Source organism: Falco naumanni, chromosome 9 (genome assembly GCF_017639655.2).
Source record: "Falco naumanni isolate bFalNau1 chromosome 9, bFalNau1.pat, whole genome shotgun sequence".
Taxonomy (NCBI): domain Eukaryota; kingdom Metazoa; phylum Chordata; class Aves; order Falconiformes; family Falconidae; genus Falco; species Falco naumanni.
Window position 1 is genome coordinate 7,411,977 of NC_054062.1, and position 23,786 is coordinate 7,435,762.

Here is a 23,786-nt window from a genome sequence, read left to right on the forward strand (position 1 = left end):
ACCAGTAATTTTTAAGTGAGAAAAATAAAACATCTGTATTTCAACAAATAGTCAAGACTCATTTTGATACAAAATTGGTCTGCTGCTTATTCAGCAGTATTCAGTCAGTTAGCTATCAAGCAAAACCACTGTCACAGCACTAAAAAAACACCCAATGAACAACATATTCTCAACATGGATAAACATTCACATAAATAGGGGCTAACATAAAAAGGAAATAAATAACCATCGTTGCTCGTTTCCCCAGACCTCCAGCAATCTTTCCCCTCAGCATCTATGGCAGGTGCTAGTTTGAAAGAGAACAGAATTGGTCTATGCCTGAAGGACTTTCCTCCAGCCATTTTGTTTTATGTTCTTGCACCTTGTCTCAAGATGCAGACTTTGTCAGGCAATGGGAAAACCAGTTCAGCCATTTTCCTCTCTTCCCCAGGTCCATCTATCAGTTTGTTGGAAGTATTAAAAGTGAATAGTGCAAAGAGCATCTCCTACTGCCACGTAAGAGGGCAGATCTCATTAGTGACTCCTGTAACAAAGCATAAATAACTCCTATTAGTCACAGCATTTTTATAGGGAAGCTGCCCTTCTGGAGTTTCTAAAAACAATTTTAAAGAAAAACCCAAACAGTCTCATCTGACAACCACACAAATCAAACCCCATTCACGTTCATTTAGTCTATTTCATCAAAAGCCTCAACAGGTATTAAGACATCATACCAAGATGTAGCCTTAAAGACAAACTCCAGTGAAGTAGCCGCTGGTCTTAAGCCCCAGCTTCCCACCAGCTTTTAACACTATTCTTGACTTCAAGACTCACAAGCCAGGCTACAGAGGGGACTACACAAAGACTACACTACACTACTACCTGCTCAGGATCTAGAGGATTGCCTGACAACTCCGAGCAAGGACATCTTACCACCAGCTTGCTGGAACCTGCAGCAAGGATTTACTTCAGCTTCTGCTGCGTGTTTAGCATTCCCCCACACAAACCCTCTCTTCAGCAGTAGCTGCCCAGGCTTTCCTGTCCCACAAATTATGACCCTCTACTAGTCTCATTTTAGTAGCCAAGCCAAGAACTCGTAAATTCTACCAATTAGGTATAATGCTAGCAGGCAGTAGCATGGACTAAAAGGCTGCCAGATGTTTGAACTTTATGACTTTTTTACATAAGTTTATCATGGAGACATCAACTTTCCCTCCCCCTTAGTCTATGATTAATGGGTGATTGTAGACCTCAGTGCCTTAAGGAAACAAAAGTAGAGATAATATCAGTCCTTTCCTAGGGTCACAATTCATTGTCTAAGCTGTACCACAGACAAATGCATCTCAGGTTCTCTTCTCAGGCAAGAAATAACAAGATTCACTGAGTAGCCACTAACACATTTCCTCCTCACATTCTCCTCCTTTTCCTGAAGCGGGTACTTCTCCTGATTTGAGGAGCACTGGCATCAGCCGCAGCACTGCAGGAGTCCAAGACAGATTGTGCAGCATTCTCCTCAGATCCCATGTCCTACAACATAACCAGAAGATACCATCAGTACCATGAGAGCTAGCATAATTGCAAAAGAAGCCCTTCAGTCACCTTTGTATTTCAGGGAGCTCAGCAAGATTTCCAAAATAGTCTTCCACATACCTTCAAAACTAAGCATGGGACAGCAACATTCTATTACCAATGTCACAACAATCACAAAACATCCCAAAATTTTCAGAGCAAAACCTTCAGCCAACACTGGCATTTCTTTCTGCTTCTGCTACCACTACCAAACTCGAGCGACTCCTGCTGTAGTTTGTGTCTGGGCAAAACTGTTCATTGCAGAGCTTGTACGCACATTTGTTAAGAGAGGGTTGTACACCCGCCACAAGTGATGCTTTAGCTTTCTCCTGGAGCCAGACAGTGCCCCAAACAACATAATCAAAACAAACTTTTCATTCCTTGTAAGACATACCCCTACCACAAACTTTTCATTAAAAACACCAGGCAAACCACCTGGTTATAATGTTAATAAAAAGAACAGGAAGGAGTGTGGTGGAAGATGACACAGGACAGAGGCTGTCAGCAAGGCTATCAGGCAGTGAAGAATTGCTGGTGACTTTTGGACTGCTCACAGTTCAAACTACACTGAACTTGGCCCAGACCCAAAAGTCAGAGCCAGAACAGGAAGATAATTGCTGGCTTTTACTATGGGAAAGCTCTGAGTTTTAGGCAGATTTGCCATATTTCTGTAGAAACAGCTCTTTACCTTGTTTACTCATCTTCATTAGTGTTTTGTTTATTTTGGAGCCACCGTGAACTGAAATGCAAGTTTGAGCTACACAACTCCCAGCATGTTCTGTAAGGAACAGTGCCGGGCAGTGAAGAATTTAGCTTAAAAATCAGAGCCTGATTTTAGGTTGACATTATGGCTTACATCGATCTACATACTCTAAGAACCTGTAGTCATATAAAAAAATTTGAGACGAAGACCTCAAATGGCAACATACACAATTCCCCTGATATTAATGGGGTTTAAAGGAAGCACGCACAATGAAAAAAAAGGGCCCAATTTAAAAAAATACAAAAGTCAGTGTAGCAGATTATAAACTTTAAGAGGAAGGAAGCTTTGATAGTGCCCAGAAGCAGGTATCATGTCAAGTTCAATGTGCTCCACAATACGCACTTTCACCCTTGTGAGGGGATAAAGGCTCCCAGCTCAGCAAGAAAGCTTTTCCTTTTATCAGCTGCAAAACTAGGCTTATTCAAAGGACCAAATTTCTGCTACACTTAAGAGCAGTGGTGGTTTTCACCCTGGATTCCAGCGCAACATTTAGCTGGCAGTAACCTCCTTTTAGCTCTCAGCACCTCTGTTTTACCTGAATTAGTAAATCAGCATCTTTATCTCCAGGCTGATCACCAACCACCTGATCCAACGGTACCCCTGTTAATTCATGCCCACAACTCTCTTCCTCAGACACTTCCTTCTCACTCTGCCACTCCTCTTCATCACTCTCATCATATTGCTTCCTGCTGGCTGACAGAGTCGTCGTCACTTTTGGAGGAGGCAGAGTTGCTAGAAGAGCTGGGAGTGTAAAGGCTGCTAGGAATCTAGCTTTCAGTAGGAGGTAAGCAGGGTTATTGCCGAGTTTCTGCTGCACCAGTTCTCCAATAGCATGCAAATCAACCCCAGTGCCCTCACCCTGACTGGCATCAGAAGGCAGAAGACATGCCGCTTGCTCTTCTAGAGCTGCTTTCTGCAGAAGTAGCTTCGAGAGGGTTTTTAAGTTGCACAAAAAAGGTGGCAAATAAGGCAATCTGGTTTGGAGCAATGGTACCTGGACACCTTTTTTCCCATTCAGCCACTCCTTCACTAGCCCCTCATCTTCAAGGGAAATCAGGCTAAAGTCAAGTAGATTCTTTTCTGCACTGGAAGTGGTTGGCTGGGGTGGACTTTCAGCAGGCTGTGCAGCCAGTGGTTTCGAGGCAATAGGTCTATTTTTCAGTGCTTGTGCAGCAAAGCAGTCAGAGGTCCCTGGGACATTGTTATGAGGAACTGGATCTCCCAGCTGGGGCGCAACCTCTTTCGTGATGCTTGGATTGGAAGATGATTTGTTTGTTGTGATGGAGTCATGACTCTTTCCCAAGGTAGGGAGACTCAACACACTCTGGGAATCAGACCCTTGAGTGCTTGAAGGTAGCAGTGTCTGCTGCAGGAGCACACCATGCAGGGTTGGTCCATCAGCTGGAGGAGCAGTCTGAGCGGCAGAGTCGTCGGAAGCCCTGGAGAAGCCATCTGAACACGTAGGTGTTGCAGAAGAAACGCTGGATGTGGTGCAACCAGGATTTGCTGAGGTGACAGGTAAGAGAATTGTGGAATGGTTAGCTGTCCGTCCCAAAGGTACTCCTTCTGTTAACTGGGCACTTGGTGCTTTTGTCTCTGCACTGCTGGGGTGAGGCAGATTTGCTCCGGCTGGCACAGGAGGCACTCCTAAATTGGAGACGTTGCCATTGGAAGTCACAGTTGTCTGACACTGATTTCTCACAGCAGCAGCTGGCAGTCCTCGGGGAACACCCACCACAGTTTGTACAGCAGTGGGGAGCAAAGCCTGTGGTGTTACGACCCATGTGAAAGGCAGTATGCCGTTGGGAATCACATGTGAACCAGTTTGTGGAGTTACAAGAGCAGACAATAGATTGACTGGCCTCTGCTGTGGCACACTGGTATTCAGCTCACAGGTAACTGGTGTGGAAAGAGACAATTTGTTGGAGCCAGACTCAATGCCAACAGGCACCACTGTAATCTGATGTGGCGTAAAAGTTTGGGGTTGCAACACTACTGAAGCTGAGCTGCCAGCTAGGACCTGACTGTTGCAGGCTCCCTGATTTGGGGCCTTCTCTGCTGCAGCTGGAGTCAGGCCTGGAGAAAACCCTCCTTCAGGACTACTTTCCAAAGCTTGCTCTTTTAGTTCCTTATTGGATTGTAGTTCTGTCCCTTGTGAGGAACCAGGACTTTCCCCAGTTTCTGGCACTGATGAGGAATGGTTTTCAAGCACAACAGCGGTAGAAGTTGAACCTGCAACAGAGGTAAATGCTGACAATGGAGCTGGTGCACACTGTACTTGGTTATTTGTACAACCGACTGCTGCAGGATTGCTCCCTGCTTGCACAGAAGGAATGATTTGCTGTGGTGAGTGCTGGATTATGAGAGGCCCTGAAACCAGCATCTGTGGGGCAACAAATACTGTCCTCTGCATAGCTTTCTTAGCCCGAGATTCTCTTAGCCGCTTCTCTCTGAGTAATTCTGAGACAGTTTTAGGCTTCTGCCTTTGCACTTGGGCTGGGAGAGCTCCCTGTGTGGCAGGGGTGCTGCTCTCAAAGGCAACGGTGGAAGTCTCCCTTGCTTTTAAGGCTACAGGTCTGCTGACAGCATTCCTTGGTATGCCCCTTCGCGAGTTCCTCTGAGTACAAGATTGTGATGAATTGCCTATAAAGGAGGGGAAATAAAATAAAAAGGAAAAAATTAAAAGATCGAGCAGTATTTTCAAAAGTCATTCTTTAGCTATTAAGCACCAAGTACCCTGCACACAGGAAGTAGCAAAATGCTTGTTTGTGAGAGTTCCTACAACACCATAGTCATGGTTTAATCAAGCCCCACCCTGACATCCTGCAGGTAACTGATGTAGCAAGCTTACTACTTGCTCAGTAATCACTTAATTTTCCCCCAGGAAATCACAGATGAGCTAAGAAAGCACCTTAACCTGCACAGGAGGAACGGTACTGGTCAGTACCACATGGGGATGTCACACCAGCCAGGACGACAACAACGAACTGGGGTTTTGGTCAGTGCCAGCACATTCACTACAACCTATAGCTGTAGAAGAGCATTAACACCAACAGACTACAGAACTGGTGGCCCAGTGCCACTGGTCCCCAAGCCCTTCAGTACTTTTTCCAGTCCTTACCAAAGGGTAACGTATTTAGGCAGTAACTGAAAGATCCAAGAGCTAGCAAAAATGAGCATGACAATGTAGTTTTGTTCCAAAAGTTCTCCTTCAGTTAAATTGGTCATTAATGTAATAGTGTTGAATTAAGTGAAAGATCTTGCACATCATAAAAATTAATGTTCTGGTAGGTACCTGAAGAAGTCTCCGTATTTTGGGAAGCCTGCCAAAAAAATTATATTAAATTATACTTCTGAGATATCTGAAAATTAAAATTAAAAAATCAAAAAATCAGAACAGTGCAAATGTGAATCAAACCCACATCTGCCAACATCCCATACAAGTGGCCACACAGCCAGCATTTTATCATGCTTCTGAATCAAAACAAACTGGTGACACACACGTACAAACAGCACACCACTGGCCACAAAATTAAGAATCTCTACTTTAGTCAAGCCTTCAGGAGGAAAAGCTTAGAAACAGACCATGCAAAATACCTGCTGAGGCCTTCCTGCATTAGCCCTAAGAAGCTCTGACTGCCTTAGCCTCTTCTCACGAATAATCTTCATACAGCCATTGGTATCAATCTGGAAGAGCTGCAAGAGGAGAATTTCATTAAAATTTGATTGATGACAAGATGGATGGGAGAGGCTTCATATGCATGATTCTGGGGATGTTTTCACACTTACAGAAAAAGGATTTATTTGAAAAATATCATACAAGCCATGAGGTCAGATTAATTCAGTAATTAGATTATTTAAAGAAACAAAGATAAGCCATCTATTTAAGCATCAAATACAGAAATAAAAATTACCACTGTTTGAAAGCAGATAATGCTATTAAGACAGTAAAACCTACCTGAATGAAAAGCGTGAACAGGGGAGTGCTCGTGAGACTGATTGACTTAATCTTTTCTTTAATGGAATCAGCTAGAAAAAAGTCCAACATCAAAATCAGCTGGGGATTTACTTACAAGGTGTCAGGAGGTAGGGAAAAAAGGTAGGACAGTACTATCCCTGATGGGTCACCACTACCTTTTGTCTGATGAAAAGCCATCTTCCCAGTTTGCAAGGTGCAAGGCAGTAGCACATTGCCCACCCAAGGTGTCACTGCCATGAGAAGCTTTCTGTCAAGGTTCATTCTTCTCAAACGCTCTCTCTCTTGACGATAAGTTTTCTCTGTGATGTTCTGCAGCCCCTCAAGCTTCTGGCCAACAGATGTACTAACTCCAGATATTTTTGTTAGAGCAGTGGCAGAAGGTTTTAGAAACTTCAACTGCTGTGCACAAACAAATACGTAATTAAAAGTTCCAGTTAGGAAGGCTCTACCATAATTAGCCCCAGAAAAAGACTACTTGTGGGGCAGTTATGAAAAAAAAATTATGAGCTTTTCCTCTTGGGACTACAGTGCAAGAAGATACGCTATTCTATCAAATAACATTTCCTAAATACAGCCTGGAAGTGCTTACATCACAAGAGCAGACAAGACAGAAGAGGCACTTACAAGCTTCCTCTGAAAGCATGTGTTATGTCTTAACACTCTTCTCACATTGTCCAGGGTAACCCGTAGCACTTGCTTTCCACATCTAGAAGCCTTAACATAAAAGCATACAAGAAAAGATAAAAGAGAAAGTATCTCACAGAACTTTCACTGATTATACACAGAAGGTACAAAAGTTTTCAACAGTCCTGCTGTTCAAAGCATCTTATTGAAGGAAATCAGCCCTGATATGCACACATTTACTTTATCTTTTAGCCCTTGTGCATTACCACAATACCAAATGTTTATTTCATAAAAGCTTTTTGGTGAAGTATCTAGAAAAACCTGCACTGAAGGTCATAATTTATTGGATGATTCTCTGCACTTTTTGGCTTAATAGTACAAGGGAAGGAAAAGAGGCAGTTTGGAAAAGCCGCTGACTCTTCCCTCAACTTCTACTAGTAAAACAATGCTCTATCTGTAATCAAAATTAAAGACTGATTAGACCAGATAAGCACTTACAACCCTTGCATACCATAACCCCCAGAACACACCACTTCTGTTACCAACAAACTTGCCATAGGTGCAATCGGTCCTGGAGTCTAAGGCACACAGGCAATTCTTAATGCAAAAGACAGAACAATTTTGCTTACAGGAACTTAACTAGCAATTTAGACTTACAATATTTTGCTAAGGAGTATCTTTTTGCAAATATGTGCTGGGAGGGTTTGTACTGTTTCAGTACCTGATCTGGGGTGAAAACCCAGCTCATAATCAGATACAGAGGTATAAGCAACTTAACTTTTCCAAACTGTAAGTCAATACACCCTAGCCACAAGAGCACAGAGACATCACAGTTCACTGTACAATTCTGCTTTATGAAGATCTAAAAATAGTTTTGTTTCTGTGACATTCCAAGTGGAAAGAATACAGCTGTTTTCTAGGTAATGCATGGGGAAACAGTGCTAGAAATTTCTGTTTAATCCCACAGTGCAGTTTCCAACAGCACCCCCCAACGGCACAGCGAGAAAACAGCCAACAGATGCGCAAAAAAGGTATTTGCCATGTACTTATCACATAATCCCTTTACTGCAGCAACTGCACCTTCCAGTTGCTTCTGATCTAAGCTCCAGTCCTACCAAGAACAGACTGAGAATCCCAGGATTCTCACCTTGTTCATTACTTCTACTGGATTCTTCACAATGACATCCGTTGAATGTGGACGTGCAATGCCCCTCAGGAGGGTGTTCAACTCTGACGGTTCATCGGCAACCCTGTCCTTGTCTCCATCACGTGTTGTGCTTGGAACTTCACTGCAACTGGTCTTTGCACCAGCACTCACAGCAGAGAAAAGGGATAGAGATTGGTATCTTCCCTGGTTTGATTCCTGTGTATTTGTCCGTGTCGGTATCCACAAATCAATGCTGGGAAATGCACACTCCTCCTTGCTTGGTGCCTCCTCCTCCTCTGAACTGTCTGCTAAGTCCAGTTCTATGTCTTCACTGCTACTCTCTGAAGAGCTGGAACTATCTTCCACATGCCGGCGCTTTCTTGATCTAAATCTTTTCTTCTCAGTGAAAAAAAGCACAGACAAGTTTTAGCTAGTGTTCACCCTTGACTTGCAAATCTCTCAAATCAGTAAGTTAAGAAGTTTTATGGGGCAGTCTCCTATCAAGTAAGGTGAGGCTTCCAAATGGATAGTTCTGCTTTACTTCTGCTACGATTAACTAAATGCAGTACAACTGACAATTGCCTTTGGACACAGATTTTTACTGGTTTAGATTCCGTATGCAAAAACAGAGGCTACAGATAGAGATAAGTTTGTGTTAAGAAGTGGTACACATGAAAGTACAAACTAAGTACAGTGCCTCATCTCGACACATTCGGGTTTCCATGAACCCTGCCCTTGAGCAGGTGCTTTGCCATGGAAACAAGACTATCTTTAACACGGTCTTAAGCAGCCAGAATTTCTCCGAGTCCCTGGTACCAAAACTGGCAATTCGTGAAGCTACATGAAAACCTAGGTACATCCCATCCTTACAGGCACTTCAAGGCAGTAAAGAAATCCTGGATAATTTACAAATATATAGCAAATTCACTTCAGTCCTTCAGAACAAAGGCTGCTTTAACACATCAAAAAATTAGACCATGAACATCCATGACAAAAATCTTCTGTGAAATCAGTGTCAATTTTTGTATTGATTTCACAGGATCTCACTTTTAGTTTAGAGAACCCTAATTAAAGAGATGGAACCACGACAGCAGCATTTTTGCACAATACCTTAGACCCAATCATAAGTTTCCACTTGCTCAGACATTGGGAGCCAGTCCGATGTGGCAATTCAGAAGCTATTTTACTCCAGTGACCTATAAATGATGCCGAGTAGAACATACCTATTAACGCAACAAACTGAGTGACAGGCCTTTTCAGTGCAGATTATAATACACATATTCTACATTTCCTTGTATAAGAGACACGAGTTACTACAGAAATGGATCTCAAAACCTTAATACCCATTTGTGGTCATCGATCAGACTCTGCACTACGATACACTCAGCTTAAGTTAGACACTACTAGAAAAATGAATCAAAAATAAAAACTCCAGCAGAACTCCACACTCCCTTGGAGCAGTAAAGGACTGCTTAGAAGAAAGCTTAAACGGAATGCTAAAAATCTTCCATTTGCTAAGAAAAGTTGTCTTAGAGAAAATAAGTGCACTCTTTCGCAGGCTGTTTCGAAGGGAACTCGCCCTTCCAAATTGTCCTAGCTCTGACACAGTGCTGACACTGCTAACGGAACTCTTTACTACACAATCCCTCAGTAACTGCACAATGTAAGGGATACTCAATCGTGAGTATGAAGCCTGCTAGTATGAGCTACGGTGCTTAAAATAAGAGGAGAAAACTTAAATGATAAATTCCTTTTTACTATTCACTTCTCTGAACTTCTGAAGGTTAAGCCACAGAAACACTTACCCAGGCCATGCTTTTGAACCAGTTCAATTAGCTGCTCCTCTTCCTCTAAACTCCACTTGCCTTTCTTTACATCACAGTGCAAAGCTTTTAAGTACCTTCAAAATGAAAACATTAAAGTGAGGAACGTTCAATCCTGCTTGTAGTTCTGATCGTCACTGCCTACTCCGAGGCTGAACAAAACCAGCATTCCTTACCAGATCTTTCGTTTTTCTAAGGGAGCCTAGCCCTACTCCCTCAATACAGCACAGCTACAATCTCTTTGTTCTCAAAAATATCAGGCCACATGATTAAGGATTACAACAAGCAGCTGTAAAACGGGTCACTGAAATTAGGACATACTGTACTCTGAGTTTCCTGAAGTTGAGTCCAAGGCTGAAAATTGCTCAGCACCTCATTATTGCTGTTCAGTTACTGGAAGTCACTGCCTAGTCTGTGTATCTGTGAAAATGATCAATATATGGATGACACCTTTCATCCCTACATGCCCTCATTCACATCTGATGACCCCTTTGCTTCATTTTGAACAACATCCTCCCCAACTTCTGCTAATCCACAGGCTGAGGGAGTGGCGTGCCACAATCAACAATGTACTGTTCTCTCTGGTAAACTCAATTTCAACTTTTTGACTTATATAACTACAGATGCAGGAGATATGTGGAGACAATATTAGAGACTATATTTAGACCATAACCCCTTCAGCAAAACAGCCCTTAAGGTGATACTGGTTTAAGCAAAGCAAACGTATTTGTAAACTAAGTTGCACCTTGGCTCTGTGTAACAAACTTGAAAGCACAGCCACTATATGTAGCATACTTACCGATCTCTGCACTGAGCATCACTCCTCCCTGGCACTTCTGTCCGAATTTTATACCAGTCACGCTCTCCATACTTCTTAACTGCAGCCAACAGCAACTATGGTAATCAAACAAAGAGCTGAAATCCTCATCAGTAATAACCTTAAACAGGCCTGAGACAGAAGCAGTTGTACTCATTTCCACTGTATTCTAAATCTCTGAACAGAAGCATTTAGGAGCTTCTAAGCCCTCTTGACTTGGTAAACTGCCTGCCTTGGTCTGTTTTACATTCCTTTGCGCCACTGTTAAAGCTCAGATGTATATAGCCACGCACCATTACAACAGTCTAACCTTCCCACTTTTTGTACTCTGCAATTCTAGGCATCAGAGAACAGAGCTTACAGCATCTTCCTCTGGTGTCCAGGGTCCTTTCCTCAAACTGGGGTCCACGCTTTTTGTCCATCGGTAAATCAGCTGAGCAGAATCTCTTCCTTCCATGTAATAAGCAACTAGAAATGCAAAGGTGTATTTTAAAGCCTGTTGCAAACAACATTTCTTCCTTTACTCACATTGTAACTGTAGTATTTTCAAGCAGTGGCTTGCCAGAAGCAGCATATTAATCTCAGCTTCAATACTTAAACATGTTACATAGCAAGAATTGAAAGAGCAACTTGGTTACTACTCTTAACTCTACTCTTCACTAGCCACACTGCCTCTCAACACTCCTGAGGAGCAAATGCGCAGTAGCGACCCCCTAAGAAAAGGCTTCTGGGCACAGCACTGAAAACTGCCAAAACAGCTGGCCCTAAATGAATACTGGCTTTCTAGGGGAGAACTCTGATGATTTTGCTAGAAAAACAAGAGTTCACACAACCAGCAGTACTTGTTAACAACTCTCAGCCAATTGCAACCAAAAGACGGATAAAGGTTCCAAGAGACAGTTCTTGCTGATACAAAGAAAATTCCAGGTAGGTACAAGAAAGGCATGTAACACTGCTCCCACCAAGGAAAGAGAGGGAAAATGCACTCATCCTCTTTCATTCATCTCACCAGTAAAGGCTTTTAGAAATCAGTACATCCGTGGTTTCAGATGAGCCACAGCACTGTTGTGCCTCACCTACATCACAGTCTACAACAGTAAGGTGAAAACACAGAACTATGACTATCCTGGCAATGGAAACATTCATAGGAAATAAAATTCATTCATTAATTTCCTGAATCAGAGCAGGCTGGGTGCTCTCAAAGACTTTAACAGACATAAGCATGAGAGGATGAAAAAAAATTAAAAACCATACAAAATCCCCTCAGGTGAATGGAAGGCATTTTCACTTGTACATCACTTACTTTTCTTATATGGGATATGATTTCCTACTCTCATCTCCTGAACAAGCTCTAAAAGCATCTGATCTTCACGTCTGGTCCATTCTTTCCTTTTCAAATCTTTGTTGTAGATTTGATACTTCTGCAAGCACTGGAAAGGTGTCCTGTTTGTCTTAATACAAAGAAAACAGGTATGCAGATAACTGATTATTTATGAAAACAAAAAGCAGGAGGTAAAGGCTAAAGTACCGAACTTTTTTGGTACTGTTCTTGAATGTTAATTAATGTTTTTTTGAGAAGCAATGAATTAACATTAACATGTTTTCTGAAAATTGACATGAGGCACAGTTAAGTCAGAATTAACCAACTTGTCACCTCTTGTTTCTGAGCTCAGAAGAACTTACCCCCAACTCCTGGGCTATAGTCTGCCAGTCCAGATAACCATGTTTAGCAGCTATCTTCTTTAGCCTCTCTATTTCCTCCTCAGTCCATTCCTTTTTGTTGATGCTTGGATGCTCCCAATTCTGCCAAAACTTCTTCAGTTCTTCGGAACTACGTTGTCCATCAAACTAAAAGAAATGGAAAAAAGGAAAAAAAAAAAAGACAAAAAAAAAAAGACTCTTTTGTCTTGTAGCTGGAGTCTGAAACACCTGGGCAGACAGGAATATATTTTGCATTCCAGGTACATCTTATTGCTAAGTTTTCCAGAATTAAATCATCAAATTTAAGAAGTTGAGATCACGTAACAGCCAGCTTTGAGCAATACATGTTAGGAACAGCAGATGCAAACTAGACCAGGTCAGGTAATTCTCAAAGAGAAGGGACACAGACATCAAACGTAATAAAACTCCCAACTTACATGGATGTTTGAAATTTTCTCCCAGTCATGCTCATCGAACCTGTTTCCTATCAAGTCACCTTCTGGGAGTTGGCTAAAGCAGAAGATACAAAGAGAAAGAAAGAACCACATTAAATGGTTAATTTAACAGTTTGTCTTCCCGATCTCACTTCACCTTATTCCTCCTGTTCCTGACTGCTGGAAATATTCCACTTGTTACTGATTTCCACAGGAACTGAACATTTACTATCTAAAAGCATCAGGCTCTTTAACATAGTAACTTTGCCTAAAACAATTTTTCTTCTTGAAAGAGTTCCCTACAGATGTTGGTTTAGCAGGAGGAACAATTAATGCAGTATGAAAATACATGGCTTTAGATATACTAAGAAGCAAAAACTCAGAACTACTAAAAATGTCAGAACTCTCTGCTTCTTTGTTGCCAAGTCAAGAACTATTTAAAGCAGTGCCTCTATGTTGGGTATAGATACCACATTTGTGTATCAAGACCCAAAACACAATTCTTAGTAGAGATGACAGCTCTGCGGAGTTTGAACAGCACTTAATCTTTTGCAAGCCAACACAAATAAAAGTTTCTCCAAATGTCACATCTAGAAGTGTTTGGAGAAGGAGGAAACTTTTAAGAGGTGAACTCCAAGAACAGACTTTTGTTTTCACCAAGAATATAAAAAGAATGCTTCTCACTTAATTGCTTCTATTTCTCGCTCCACTTCTTTGATTTGCTTTTCCAAGATCTGTTTCTCCATTTCAGTCTTGACTTTCTCCAGTTTCTGATTCCAGTAACTCACCCTGTTCAAAGACATTTTTATCATTATTTAATACGACTAGATAGGAATGAGGTCAATGGCAACAGAAGACATACGGCAAAGATGATTTCCTCATCAGTATAATTCTTTCCCTCAAGTTTATTTCCACACTACACAAAACCATTGTTCTTCTAGGTTTTCCCACATGGCACACTCGTGCTATTTTTGCCCCTTCAATGCAAATCACTGACCCAGAACAGTTCTCAAATTAATAATTTTGGTATTTACAGAGAGAACCAATGGTTGCTGCAACAGCAACAAAGACCACAAGCTCCAGGCACAGAAATCTCTCGCTGGACGCATCATTATAACTTGCTACATATCATAATGTCAGCTTCAAGCCCCGTAGACTATTTTACATTATACCACTGTGTAATGGAAAGAAACAGATGGCTATAAAATGCCACAATACAAACCAAAACCTCTCCACCTGCCAGATAACCTGCAAAACAATCATCAAGCATTTAGAACCCAACCCACACACTGTAACCTCTTGCTTACGGTCAGAACACTGCAGTCCAAGACCCTTTGGACCACATGCACACCCAGGTAATATAGATGTCAACAAAGAAGGAAAGATGCTGCTATCTACAACAGTGTTTTCCTCTGCACTGGTGCCCACAGGACAGAGGAGTTTGAGGACCACTGCTGTAAATCACACAGTGGCTGTCCCAGGCCTAACAGCGATACCCAAAGTCTCTCCTGTGTTTTGTAACCTTACTGAACTGCAAGCAGTTAATACAAGAACTTGCTGAAGGAAGGTGGAATCTCCACGTATATCCTCTCCTATCTTCATATATAACGTTGTCATCAGGAGAAAGATGACATTTGCACAGTACTTACTTCAGTAACTTTGGCTGAAGCAGGCGCTGCAAGCTGTCACTTACTACTGATTTCTGCAACAATGTCTTCTCTCTGCTTTTCCCTAAACCAAACAAGGTAATTGAACATTCAGATGTTAGTGCAAAACCACTGCCAAGAAAAACAGAGATCCACTGCTTTCAATGCCGCTGTTAAATTATCCCCCAGCTCTTCAAAAAGAGTTCCCCACCTAAACTGCTAATGTCATGTCTGAAAGGAGACCTCAGTACAGATCATCACCCTGGTGTCTGTAACCATCCAGAGCTGTAAGTGTCCCTTGAACTCCTCTCACCTGAGCAGTACCCTTGCACAACCTCACTTGGTTTTGGAGTGCTCACATGAGTTGATGGAGCAAAACAAATGCAAATGAAAGACGACAGTCACTAATCACTCACTGAAACAATTTATAAAGTATCCCATTTACTTTTAAATATTACTTTTTTTGTGAAGTATGAAATATCAGAAGTGTTGATGTTTAACTGCAAATGGCGAGAGGGGGAATGACACTACTAACAGTATCAATATATACATTTTTTATAGCTCTTATAGAACACTGAACAGCACATAGAGTTACTTACATTTTGTTGAAGTCAGTTGTTCAAAGGATTTTATGCCCTGAGCTGCCCTTTCCTTGGCATCTTCATTGGGAGGAGGGCCCTAATGAATTGTAAGAGTGAGGTACACAGAAAAATTACCCTTTCTCCTCAGAACTCTAGCATGAACTGCTACAAAAAAGACTGGTAACTCAAACTTGTGCAAACTGTCACATTCAAATGGCTAAGTTACCTCTATTAGCACTAGCTCACAGATACACCAGAAGACACAAGAAAACAAATACAAATAGATACTGCTAAAAAGTTTGTCCATGGTTATACAGCACATCCTCAGCTCAGAGCCAGGCCTGCTCGCATCAGCTGACAGTTGGTTAAAGAAGCATTTTGAACATGGGGACATGTAATACACCTGTTTGTATCTACTTAAGAATGCACTACCAGCTTGGGTAGGATTTAATAGAAAAATCACCAGTTATTGCTTGAACGTTTTATTAACCAATGTATGGTGACAGTTGACATCTTAGCTACAACAAAACTGCAAGATCTCCTTTTGCTAGCGACCCTTTAAAAAAAAAATGAAAAAAGTAGCGACATTTCCCTCAGAAAACTCAGTTTCAAAAACAATCAGATTTCAAGTAGTACTTTAAACAACAGCATGGAATTGGATTGTGGAGATGAAGGCAAACAAAGTTAAATTGAAAACAAGAACGTTCAAGTGCCCCATGGCTGGAATGCCACTCCTCAGAACTCACTTTCAGATGTCACAGCCAGATACAGGTTGAACAAACGTTTCCAAAAGAGGGTAAAGAAGCAACAAGTGAGAAAAAAGTTTCAGAATGAGGAGTGACATCCACAGTTATACAGTTGACACATAACATTTTTAACGCTGTTACAATTTAAGTCTATCATTGAAAGATGTATCAGTGCGTAACCTAGTTATATTTACTTACAATTCCTGTTGTTTTATCCTTGAAATATGGCTTCAGAAAATGACCCAAAAATATATTTGCTGGTAGACTTCTACCATCTCCTGCCTTTGCTACTTTTGGACCACCAACCTCGCACATAATTTCCTTCTGCAACACAAGAATTAAACAGTATCAGCGTTTCCTTCAAATTCCTAATTTCAGAGAGCAGTGGCTAAGCCATCACAAACATCCCAGGCAGGGCACAAATTGGAAGCACCAGACTCTGAATCAGTGTACATGTTGAAGACAGGATCTGGAACTTCCTAAGTTTGTATAGTACACTGCAGATGATAAAAAAAAAAAATACTAACTTGCTACAAGAAGCTAAAATATATTATATCCTAGTGGTAGCATTTTTGGTGGTAAGAAATCATGGAAGTATCAGTCATATAAGCCAACTGAAAGGCCACTCAAATGAAATTGATTTGAACTGCGACAAAGAAAATGAACCTAGTTTGTGGCCAAGCAAGCGGAGCACTGCACCAGCACATGAATAAGGGACTATGATGGCTGCAGCCGATTCCACTGGTACCTGTGATGGATTAGGAACATCCTGGGAAGTTTTATTGTGCTTTAGGGGCAGGGGAAGGCCGGCAAATGACAACCCAGAAAAGCACACAGAATTAACATTTTATTCCTGTTAGCTCACCTGCTGTTCTTTGTTTTGTGCGATGAGACGCTCAACTTCTTCGATCTTTTCCTGGATAACTTCCTGATACACACGGTTCATCTGCAGACATGTTTCCGGATCCTGTGGCAGACTACCTTCAATATCATCGTCACTGTCATCTTCTCTTTCTATTTCCTTGAAGCAAATGGGGGAGGGAGGGAGGGGAGAAATACTTGCTTTAAAAGCAGGTATGGAACATAATTTTGTAACTCATCTATTATGTTACAAAACTGTTGGAAGCAAATAACTGTCTGTCCCTGGCAGTTGTCCTGAATATTCCCAGAAGGCAGTTCCCAGCCTCACCTAGCTCCCTTTCGCCCTGTTCACTAGTTCAGCCTGCTGCTTGAACCAATGCCCAACCCCAAATCTTGCCAACAGCTGGTCTTGTACCATCACCTGCAAAACTGTAAATAAACTGCAAAACAGTAGTACTTTACACTGGAGCTTTTTTACCTGTTAAATCTCAGAACCACCCCTTTAAACTTCCTCCTAACTTGTGCTTCTACTGAGGCAATTCTTCCCTTACATGATTTATTACCACACACTTTGGACACAAAGCACGGCTGACCATTTCAGGTGCAGATTGGTCTTCACAAACTAGCTTCTCCTTTTCCTGTGTTGTACAGGTGTTAAGATGTTTCTCTGCTAAATGTTTTTATACGAAGTCTGAGAAAATATTATGTTTAAAATTACATCAAAACTAATCAGATCTGTAAAATGCCTTAGAAGTCATTATCCCCTCGTGTACGAACCCAGGACTCTTCAGGTACAAAGCAGTAAGAGATTTCTTGATCACAAGCTGCGGATTTCTCTCACATGCACTTGCTCTGTCACCTCCCCAGAAGCGGGTGTGTTTCCAGTGACAGAGATCAGCAAGCACTAGAGCAGTGAGGCCTCCGATCCCTCATTTGTTTTCACACGAAGAAGTCTATTACATTTGAACAACAAAGTCCTGGGCAGGAATAACTAAAGCTCAAGATCTATTAATCCTTCCTGAGCAACAGAGCGAAGTCAGCTGCCTAGATTCCCTCAGAACAGAGTGAAATCTCCCTTACTCTTGCTTCCTTCAATAGACAAATGGACAAATATGCTTACAGAGAAAATGGTTACCATTTCAGCATGAGAATCTGAGTCATCTTCGCCATCATCTGTTAGACAACAAAAACATCAAAATGCTGACTGTAGTGGAGTAAAAAAAGGAAAGCTTCAAAACCAAAGACTTCAATTAAAGCACACAGAATAAAGCACCGCGTGGTATCTCAGATGTGACCACTATAGTTTTGGGATACTAACAACGTCAAGTAAAAGTGACGTTTAGTTATACTCCATGTATGCACTTTTTTTGTTCTAGAGTAAGAAAAAAAAGAGCAGCTCTTAATAACTACAGCAACAATCAAGCTGCGCCTTGGTCCTAAACATCATGGGAAATGACAGGCTCCAGAGCATGCAGTCAAGTGAACATTCCAACTCAACAGGACCCATAAACTTTGTGAGCACGCCACAGCCCTCCAGCATTATTTGGTTTTGTATTCAGTGTGGCTACAGACTTTTGACATACGTTATTCAGACTTGCATGATCAAAACACAGGTGGATGAAGTGACTGTGACAACCACTATAGGTACAGATACCCGAATATCATCACCCTCTTCCCGCTTTGAAAAATGAATTTTTGGAGTGACAGGCTGCAACATGGAGTGGCTCACACAACAGAGTTTATGTTGTCTGTTCTGAAGGCATGGAAATGGCTGTGATTTAACTATTGACAATATCTGGTGAGCGGTAAGGTTTCATGAGTCAGCTGGTTATCACCTGCCGTGACCAGAAACCTCCATCAGGAGGCGTGAAGGCTCTCTCAACCTCCTCTGCCAGCTTGCCCTGGGTTTCATCATGAAAATACGCAACCCAACGGTGTACGAGGCTTCTCCCGCAAGCAGGCCTACTAAGCCAAGCCTTGAGGAGGTGTTTCGCCTCGAGTCCTCCAAAATTCGTCCCCAGCACCGTCTGTGCGCAGCGCCTGGCAGAAATGGTGGGGTTAACACAAAACCGACGCCAGCTCGTCTCCAGTCACGCCAGGCATGCATCTCAAGCGCCAGAGCAGCAACCTGAGGCAGGAGCAGAAGCACCGGGGGGTCTGAAGAGAGGCGAGCCCGCGCCCCGCCGTACCAGAGCTGAGGCTGCAGTCGGACACGGTCACCTCTGCGCTGGCCCCGCCGGGCTCCAGGCTCCGCTCCAGCTCCTCGATCTCCCGCCGGATCTTCTCCCGCTCCGCGTCCAGGTCAAGGGCCGCAGGGGACAGCGCAACCCCCACGCCGGGGGGCCGGCAGGCCCCGGCCGGGCCCAGCCCGCGGGACATGGCGGCGCTGCAGGCTCCCGGGCCCAGCCGCGCAGCCTGGCCGCTGGCCCCACCCCCTCCCCTCCGCCCAATCACTACTTGGCACCCTATCAGCTGACCCCCGCATGTGACGCTACCCAGCCAATCGAGCGCGGCGCGGGTTGCTGGGCGGGTCCAGCGCACGCGGCAGGCGGGAGGGCGCTCCCGGGTCCCCGCTCCCGCCCCGCGGCTGCCGCAGCGACCGACCGCACACCTGCTGCGCGGCCTCCGCCGCTTTAATGGCTTCGCAAAACCGTGACACGGCGGCCGGGGCGAGGGCCCGAAACCGCCTCTGAAGGCCCAGCCCCGCCGCGCTGCGCGAAGTCCCCACAAGCCCTTTTCCTTCCCTGGCAAGGAACGTCCTAAGGGGGAGAGCAAGGGGGGACCCGGCCGCAGCCCGGGGTGCTCGGGGACGGGGCCGTGGTCCCAGCCTAGCAGAAGGGGCATACTTTTGTCCGTTCCGGGTTTTGTGATCCAGCGGCTGCACAGGGTAGCGGTGGAAAAGCCGGGGTTCTGCAGCAGCGTGAACAGCTTCACCATGTTGAGGCTGAACATCAGAAATTAACTTTGAAGTCACAGTTTCCACATGAAAGTGACGTTCTGTTTGAGTCACTGTCCATCTTCTGACACTTCAGAAATTCTGTCTATCGATTTAAGGAGATCAGCGACGAGCTGCAGGGATTCTGCGCCAGAGACCAGCTGCCTGCAACGGGAGAGACATGGCATGAGGCTGAGGGGAAAGGATGAAGTAGCTGGACACTGCTTTGGTGGTGTCCACCCATGCAGCGTTATTTGTCTAAGAAGCAGTTTGTATGAAGACTTCACTTCCAAGAAGTGTAAGGGTCTTAGAGAAGTGAAGTACAAGAGACTTACGAAGTATCACAGTCGCACATTAAGTAAAAAGACTTACAGATACTAGTTATTTTTATTACTTGAACTTAGAGAAAAATACATTGCATGTAACTAAGAATATGGACTAGCTGATCTGGCATACGGGATACAAGAACCTGAGTTTCAATCCTAAAAAACCCCACGCTTAGCTGTGATGTCAGGATTTAGACAAGGATCTGGTATAGCATTAGGAGAGTTGTCTTAGAACAACTCACTTGATTGATGACCGGGAGTTGGTTATGACCGTGAGAAGGTTCTGTAAGGCAACGTCTGCGTTTTGTTTCATCACGGCCAGACTTGCTGACTGGCCCAACCTCAAGGCTTCATTCTCCATCTTGTAATTCTTCAGCTGAACCTAGGGAGGAAGGGAACAAAAGCTTGATGTGAAAGACAACCACAAAACTCCCACAGATACTTTACAACTAAAGCAATTAACAAATACATGCACACAGCAATTAATTAGGTACAACTAATGAATAGGGAGCAGTCTGACAGAACAACTTGGAAGCCTTCCCTGACACTGAAAACAGCATGCAGCATTTCCCGATGGCCTGCCAGCCAGCAGCCCTCAGGTCTGCTCGCTTCACAGAACCAACCCAGTGCCGAGTGGCACATTCCAACTCCAATGGTGGCAATGGACGCTGCTACCTGATGCCAGCCTGTGACCAACTGCACACAGGCTCTGCTGAGCTACCTGTAATCTCTCTTGAGCTTCTCTCCCTCCTGTCAGGCACCCTCCTGCAGCTAAACGCCCATCTGCCCTGTTGTGTTACAGCATTCACAGGTCCCCAGTATCAAATGGCATCTGAGCACCGCATGAAACTTCAGCAAAATCATCAGTGAAGTACCACACATCCCAGAGACAAAATTAACAGTCTGCGTACAGCTGAAGTGTTCCAGTCTAGAACATCCTCTACAGCATTCACTGGGAAAAGCGAGGCGTAGTTTTCCAATATCCTTTTTACAGCCTCAATTTCAAGATGTATGCTTTCAGTTGCAGTACATTCAGCAAGACCTTAAGAATGCTGCTTCATACCTGAAGTAGTGCATTTTCCTGTTTCAGTTTTGTAGCACTGTTTTCTGCTTTAACAGCCCGTTTCTGAAATGGAATGAAGATTATTTATACCATAGCAGCGCTCAGGATACAGCAGGCAGCTTGAGCTACACAGGAATACATGATTCCAGCACATTAACTTGGAAGTGATACAGTTTGTGTTACAATCCTAATTTTCTGAATGCTTTACAAGACGGGGATAGTGCCCCCAGTTACGTCTGATAAGCTGTCTCCTCCCCTCCTCATTCTTCATTTCTGGTATCTTCAAGTGCCATCAATCACTTTTGGGCATTATTTTTTTTTCTTGGACAAGACGAAAACTTACTCAGTATAAACAAGCAAGCAGAGAAAACCGCTCTTAGCTCATATAGGTGTTTTCAGAAGGCTGCAAAAAAGCAGCTGAAGTTATTGATGAACCCAGAAATGGTATTAATGCAAAGACCTCCCTTATTCTAGGTAACGAAAGGAGTTCTAGAGCGGGATGCAGTCCTGTTATAAGGGAAAAGTCTGAACCCATGTCAGAGCCATTCAGTGCTCACATGGGTTCAGCTTCCCTCACTCTCCTAGAGGAGGAAGGAAAAGGAATGAAACTACTCAGTTCCAACTGCGAACAAGCTTCTAATACTATGGCAAATGCCAACACTTACAGTCATCAGCTGGAGATTCTGTTCCACGTGCTGCACCATTGCTTCCAAATCCTGCGCTTCTTTTTCTTCTTTAATTTTGTTTTCCTCAAGCTTTTTTTCAAGCTTCCTCATCCTTAATAAACAAGAGACAATGTACAGTAAGTGCCTGCAACATTAAATACTTAAGGAAGAAAATTCTATGGAAGGATCAAGAAACTAATTCTTTCATGTTTTAAGAAAAAAAATGTCTTCCCACAGAACTACACTTCTAGGCTGTGGCTGAGGGGATTTATTTGTTCAACATCCAATAGCATTAATGGAAACTATATGGCGGAATGCAGAAAGGCTGCAGAGGAAACACTGCCATTCACAATCAGCCTAGATAAGGTTAATTCTGAAACAAATGGTTACCCCATCACCGTGGAAATACCAGCTGCCTCACTGTGAGGAGCAGAGGCTTCACATGGGAACTTAAGAAATTGCCACACTAGATCAGTCACCAGATTGTTTAACCTCAGAAAATTTAAGTCTTCCAATATCAAGTTGCTCACCAGAAAAAATAAAAACGCTTCTCTTTCTTCAAAGGAAAGAGATTAAGACTCCTTATTTTGTTAATCTGAAGCTTTATGAAATCATCCTGGCAAGCCCTACCCTCATTTTCACTAACCACCTAAACTGCATGAAGCATAAGCCACACAAACACACTCATGAAATGTCATCTTTCTACTTACTTTCCAAGACTTTTTCAATAAGAAAACCAGGTTTGTTACAGCTTTTTAGTAAATAGCATAGATTTCAACTACATTTTTCTTCTTTAAAGACGTTGACTGTTTCCAGTGAGCACCTCTTCTAAGACAACTCCATGCTTACGTGGTTACTTTCCCCCATACTGTGGCTTACGCACTTGTCTGCTTGACTTTCAGAGAAAATCTGAAGCTTATTGATCTTGCTTCTCAAACTGGCATTCTCTTCTTTTAGCTAAAAAAAAAAAAAAAAAAATCTCATTAGAAACAAGGGTATAGTTTCATAATGCTACTAATGCTCCAAGACCAGTACCAGAAAAAATGTTGAGCTTTAACTCTAGTGATGGAAAGTTTTGCACTTTACATTACATTCAAGATTACTTTTGTACCTTATTTTCCCATCTGGAAACCATCTAAGAGCACTAACCCTGTGGGGCACAGAAACGCAGCACCAAACAATCAGCGCAGATGGGGCTAATCAAACAATGTTAATTATAAATTAGCATGACCTCAAGGGGCAAAAGCATGAGGAAGACACCTGGGTCATGCCAAAAGCAGTAGGGCAGACAAGGTCCTGGATCTGCCTCATACTGCAGAGCTGTTTTTCAGACCTATTTCTCTTCCTCAAGCCGCTCCAATGCGCTGCCACACATCGCAGTAGCCCTCGGTGGCAGCACGGTCTGACACCCCTGCGCCTGTAGCAACCTGCCACACAGCCCGGAGCTGGCCTGCCAGCGGGCGGGGCGTGCGTGTCCGCCCCGGGAGCCCGGCCGCCGTGCTTACCTCCGCGTAGCTGGGCTGCCGTGGCGAGTGGCAGCACGGCCCCGGGGGCGCGCCCAGGGAAGCCCCGTTCGGCTCCTCGCTGCCCGCCAGCCCCGCGCCCTCGCAGAAAGAGCTGGCGGAGGCCGAGGCGGGGCCCGTGGCGGCGAGGTGGGCCTGCTCCACCGCCGAGGGCTGGTAGCTCCCGTCCCATTCCTCCTCCTCGTCTTCCACCTCTCCGGGCGGCGCCAGATCCGGGAACAAGAGGGGGCCGAGGCTGGGGCCGGGCCGCGCCGCCTGCGGAGGGGAGAGCGGTGCTAAGGCAGGCGCCTGGGAGCGGCGGGGCCCAGCCGCGCCCCCAGCCAGGCCTTACCTGGCGGGCGCCGGCCGCCGTCTCGCCGCTCCGGGCCTTGCTGCGGACGAACTCGTGGAAGGAGAAAGGGTTGGGCTCGGCCGGGCCCGCCGCCGGCAGCCCCTCCGCCGCCATGCCCCCTTCCCGCTCCCCGGGCAGCCCCCGACCGCGGGGCGGGGCCTCGCCTCAGAGCGAGCCCCACCTCCCTTTGAGACAGACCAATGAGCGGGCGGCCGCCGCAACCTCGCTCAATGGCGGCCTCACCCGAGTCCCGCCTCCCTGAGCGGCCCAGCC

The 23,786-nt window shown here is 44.1% G+C and overlaps 2 protein-coding genes across 7 annotated transcripts; both read right to left on the minus strand.

The window, feature by feature from the left end:
* Positions 1 to 5: 5 nt before the first annotated feature.
* On the minus strand, positions 6 to 19,622 carry SNAPC4 (small nuclear RNA activating complex polypeptide 4). Of its 6 annotated transcripts, none has more exons than XM_040606162.1 (23): positions 18,860 to 19,622; positions 17,806 to 17,843; positions 16,675 to 16,830; positions 16,008 to 16,133; positions 15,082 to 15,160; positions 14,486 to 14,567; positions 13,521 to 13,625; positions 12,840 to 12,912; positions 12,385 to 12,549; positions 12,005 to 12,152; positions 11,063 to 11,169; positions 10,684 to 10,778; positions 9,867 to 9,961; positions 9,172 to 9,257; positions 8,062 to 8,457; positions 6,915 to 7,004; positions 6,446 to 6,689; positions 6,270 to 6,340; positions 5,909 to 6,007; positions 5,607 to 5,634; positions 2,847 to 4,954; positions 1,391 to 1,506; positions 6 to 523 (listed from the first exon to the last, which is right to left on the minus strand). In XM_040606162.1, the coding sequence occupies exons 1-23, from the start codon at positions 19,620 to 19,622 to the stop codon at positions 514 to 516; spliced, it is 5,280 nt and encodes a 1,759-aa protein (XP_040462096.1). In that variant the 3' UTR covers positions 6 to 513. The 6 variants fall into 6 exon arrangements, with proteins under 6 accessions (XP_040462096.1, XP_040462092.1, XP_040462091.1 ...); XM_040606158.1 differs by having other exon boundaries at positions 6,446 to 6,686; positions 17,791 to 17,843; XM_040606157.1 differs by having other exon boundaries at positions 17,791 to 17,843.
* ENTR1 (endosome associated trafficking regulator 1) lies at positions 19,286 to 23,682 on the minus strand. The gene is made up of 7 exons (XM_040606165.1): positions 23,514 to 23,682; positions 23,165 to 23,437; positions 22,543 to 22,616; positions 21,660 to 21,771; positions 20,995 to 21,057; positions 20,174 to 20,313; positions 19,286 to 19,770 (listed from the first exon to the last, which is right to left on the minus strand). Exons 1-7 carry the CDS (start codon positions 23,625 to 23,627, stop codon positions 19,677 to 19,679), a joined length of 870 nt encoding a protein of 289 aa, XP_040462099.1. The 5' UTR covers positions 23,628 to 23,682; the 3' UTR covers positions 19,286 to 19,676.
* Between the last annotated feature and the right edge of the window lie 104 nt (positions 23,683 to 23,786).

Excerpts from the sequence above, each read along its gene's own strand:
- SNAPC4 (XM_040606157.1), bottom strand. The coding sequence starts at position 19,622 with ATGTTCAGCCTCAACATGGTGAAGCTGTTCACGCTGCTGCAGAACCCC. Across the intron at positions 15,161-16,007 it reads AGGATAAAACAACAGGAATT|GGCCCTCCTCCCAATGAAGA; the intron begins GTAAGTAAATAT and ends ACAATTCATTAG. Across the intron at positions 12,913-13,520 it reads CGAGAAATAGAAGCAATTAA|CCAACTCCCAGAAGGTGACT; the intron begins GTGAGAAGCATT and ends CTTCTGCTTTAG.
- ENTR1 (XM_040606165.1), bottom strand. The coding sequence starts at position 23,627 with ATGGCGGCGGAGGGGCTGCCGGCGGCGGGCCCGGCCGAGCCCAACCCT. Across the intron at positions 20,314-20,994 it reads AGGAAAATGCACTACTTCAG|GTTCAGCTGAAGAATTACAA; the intron begins GTATGAAGCAGC and ends CTTCCTCCCTAG. Across the intron at positions 19,771-20,173 it reads AACTCCCGGTCATCAATCAA|GCAGCTGGTCTCTGGCGCAG; the intron begins GTGAGTTGTTCT and ends CTCCCGTTGCAG.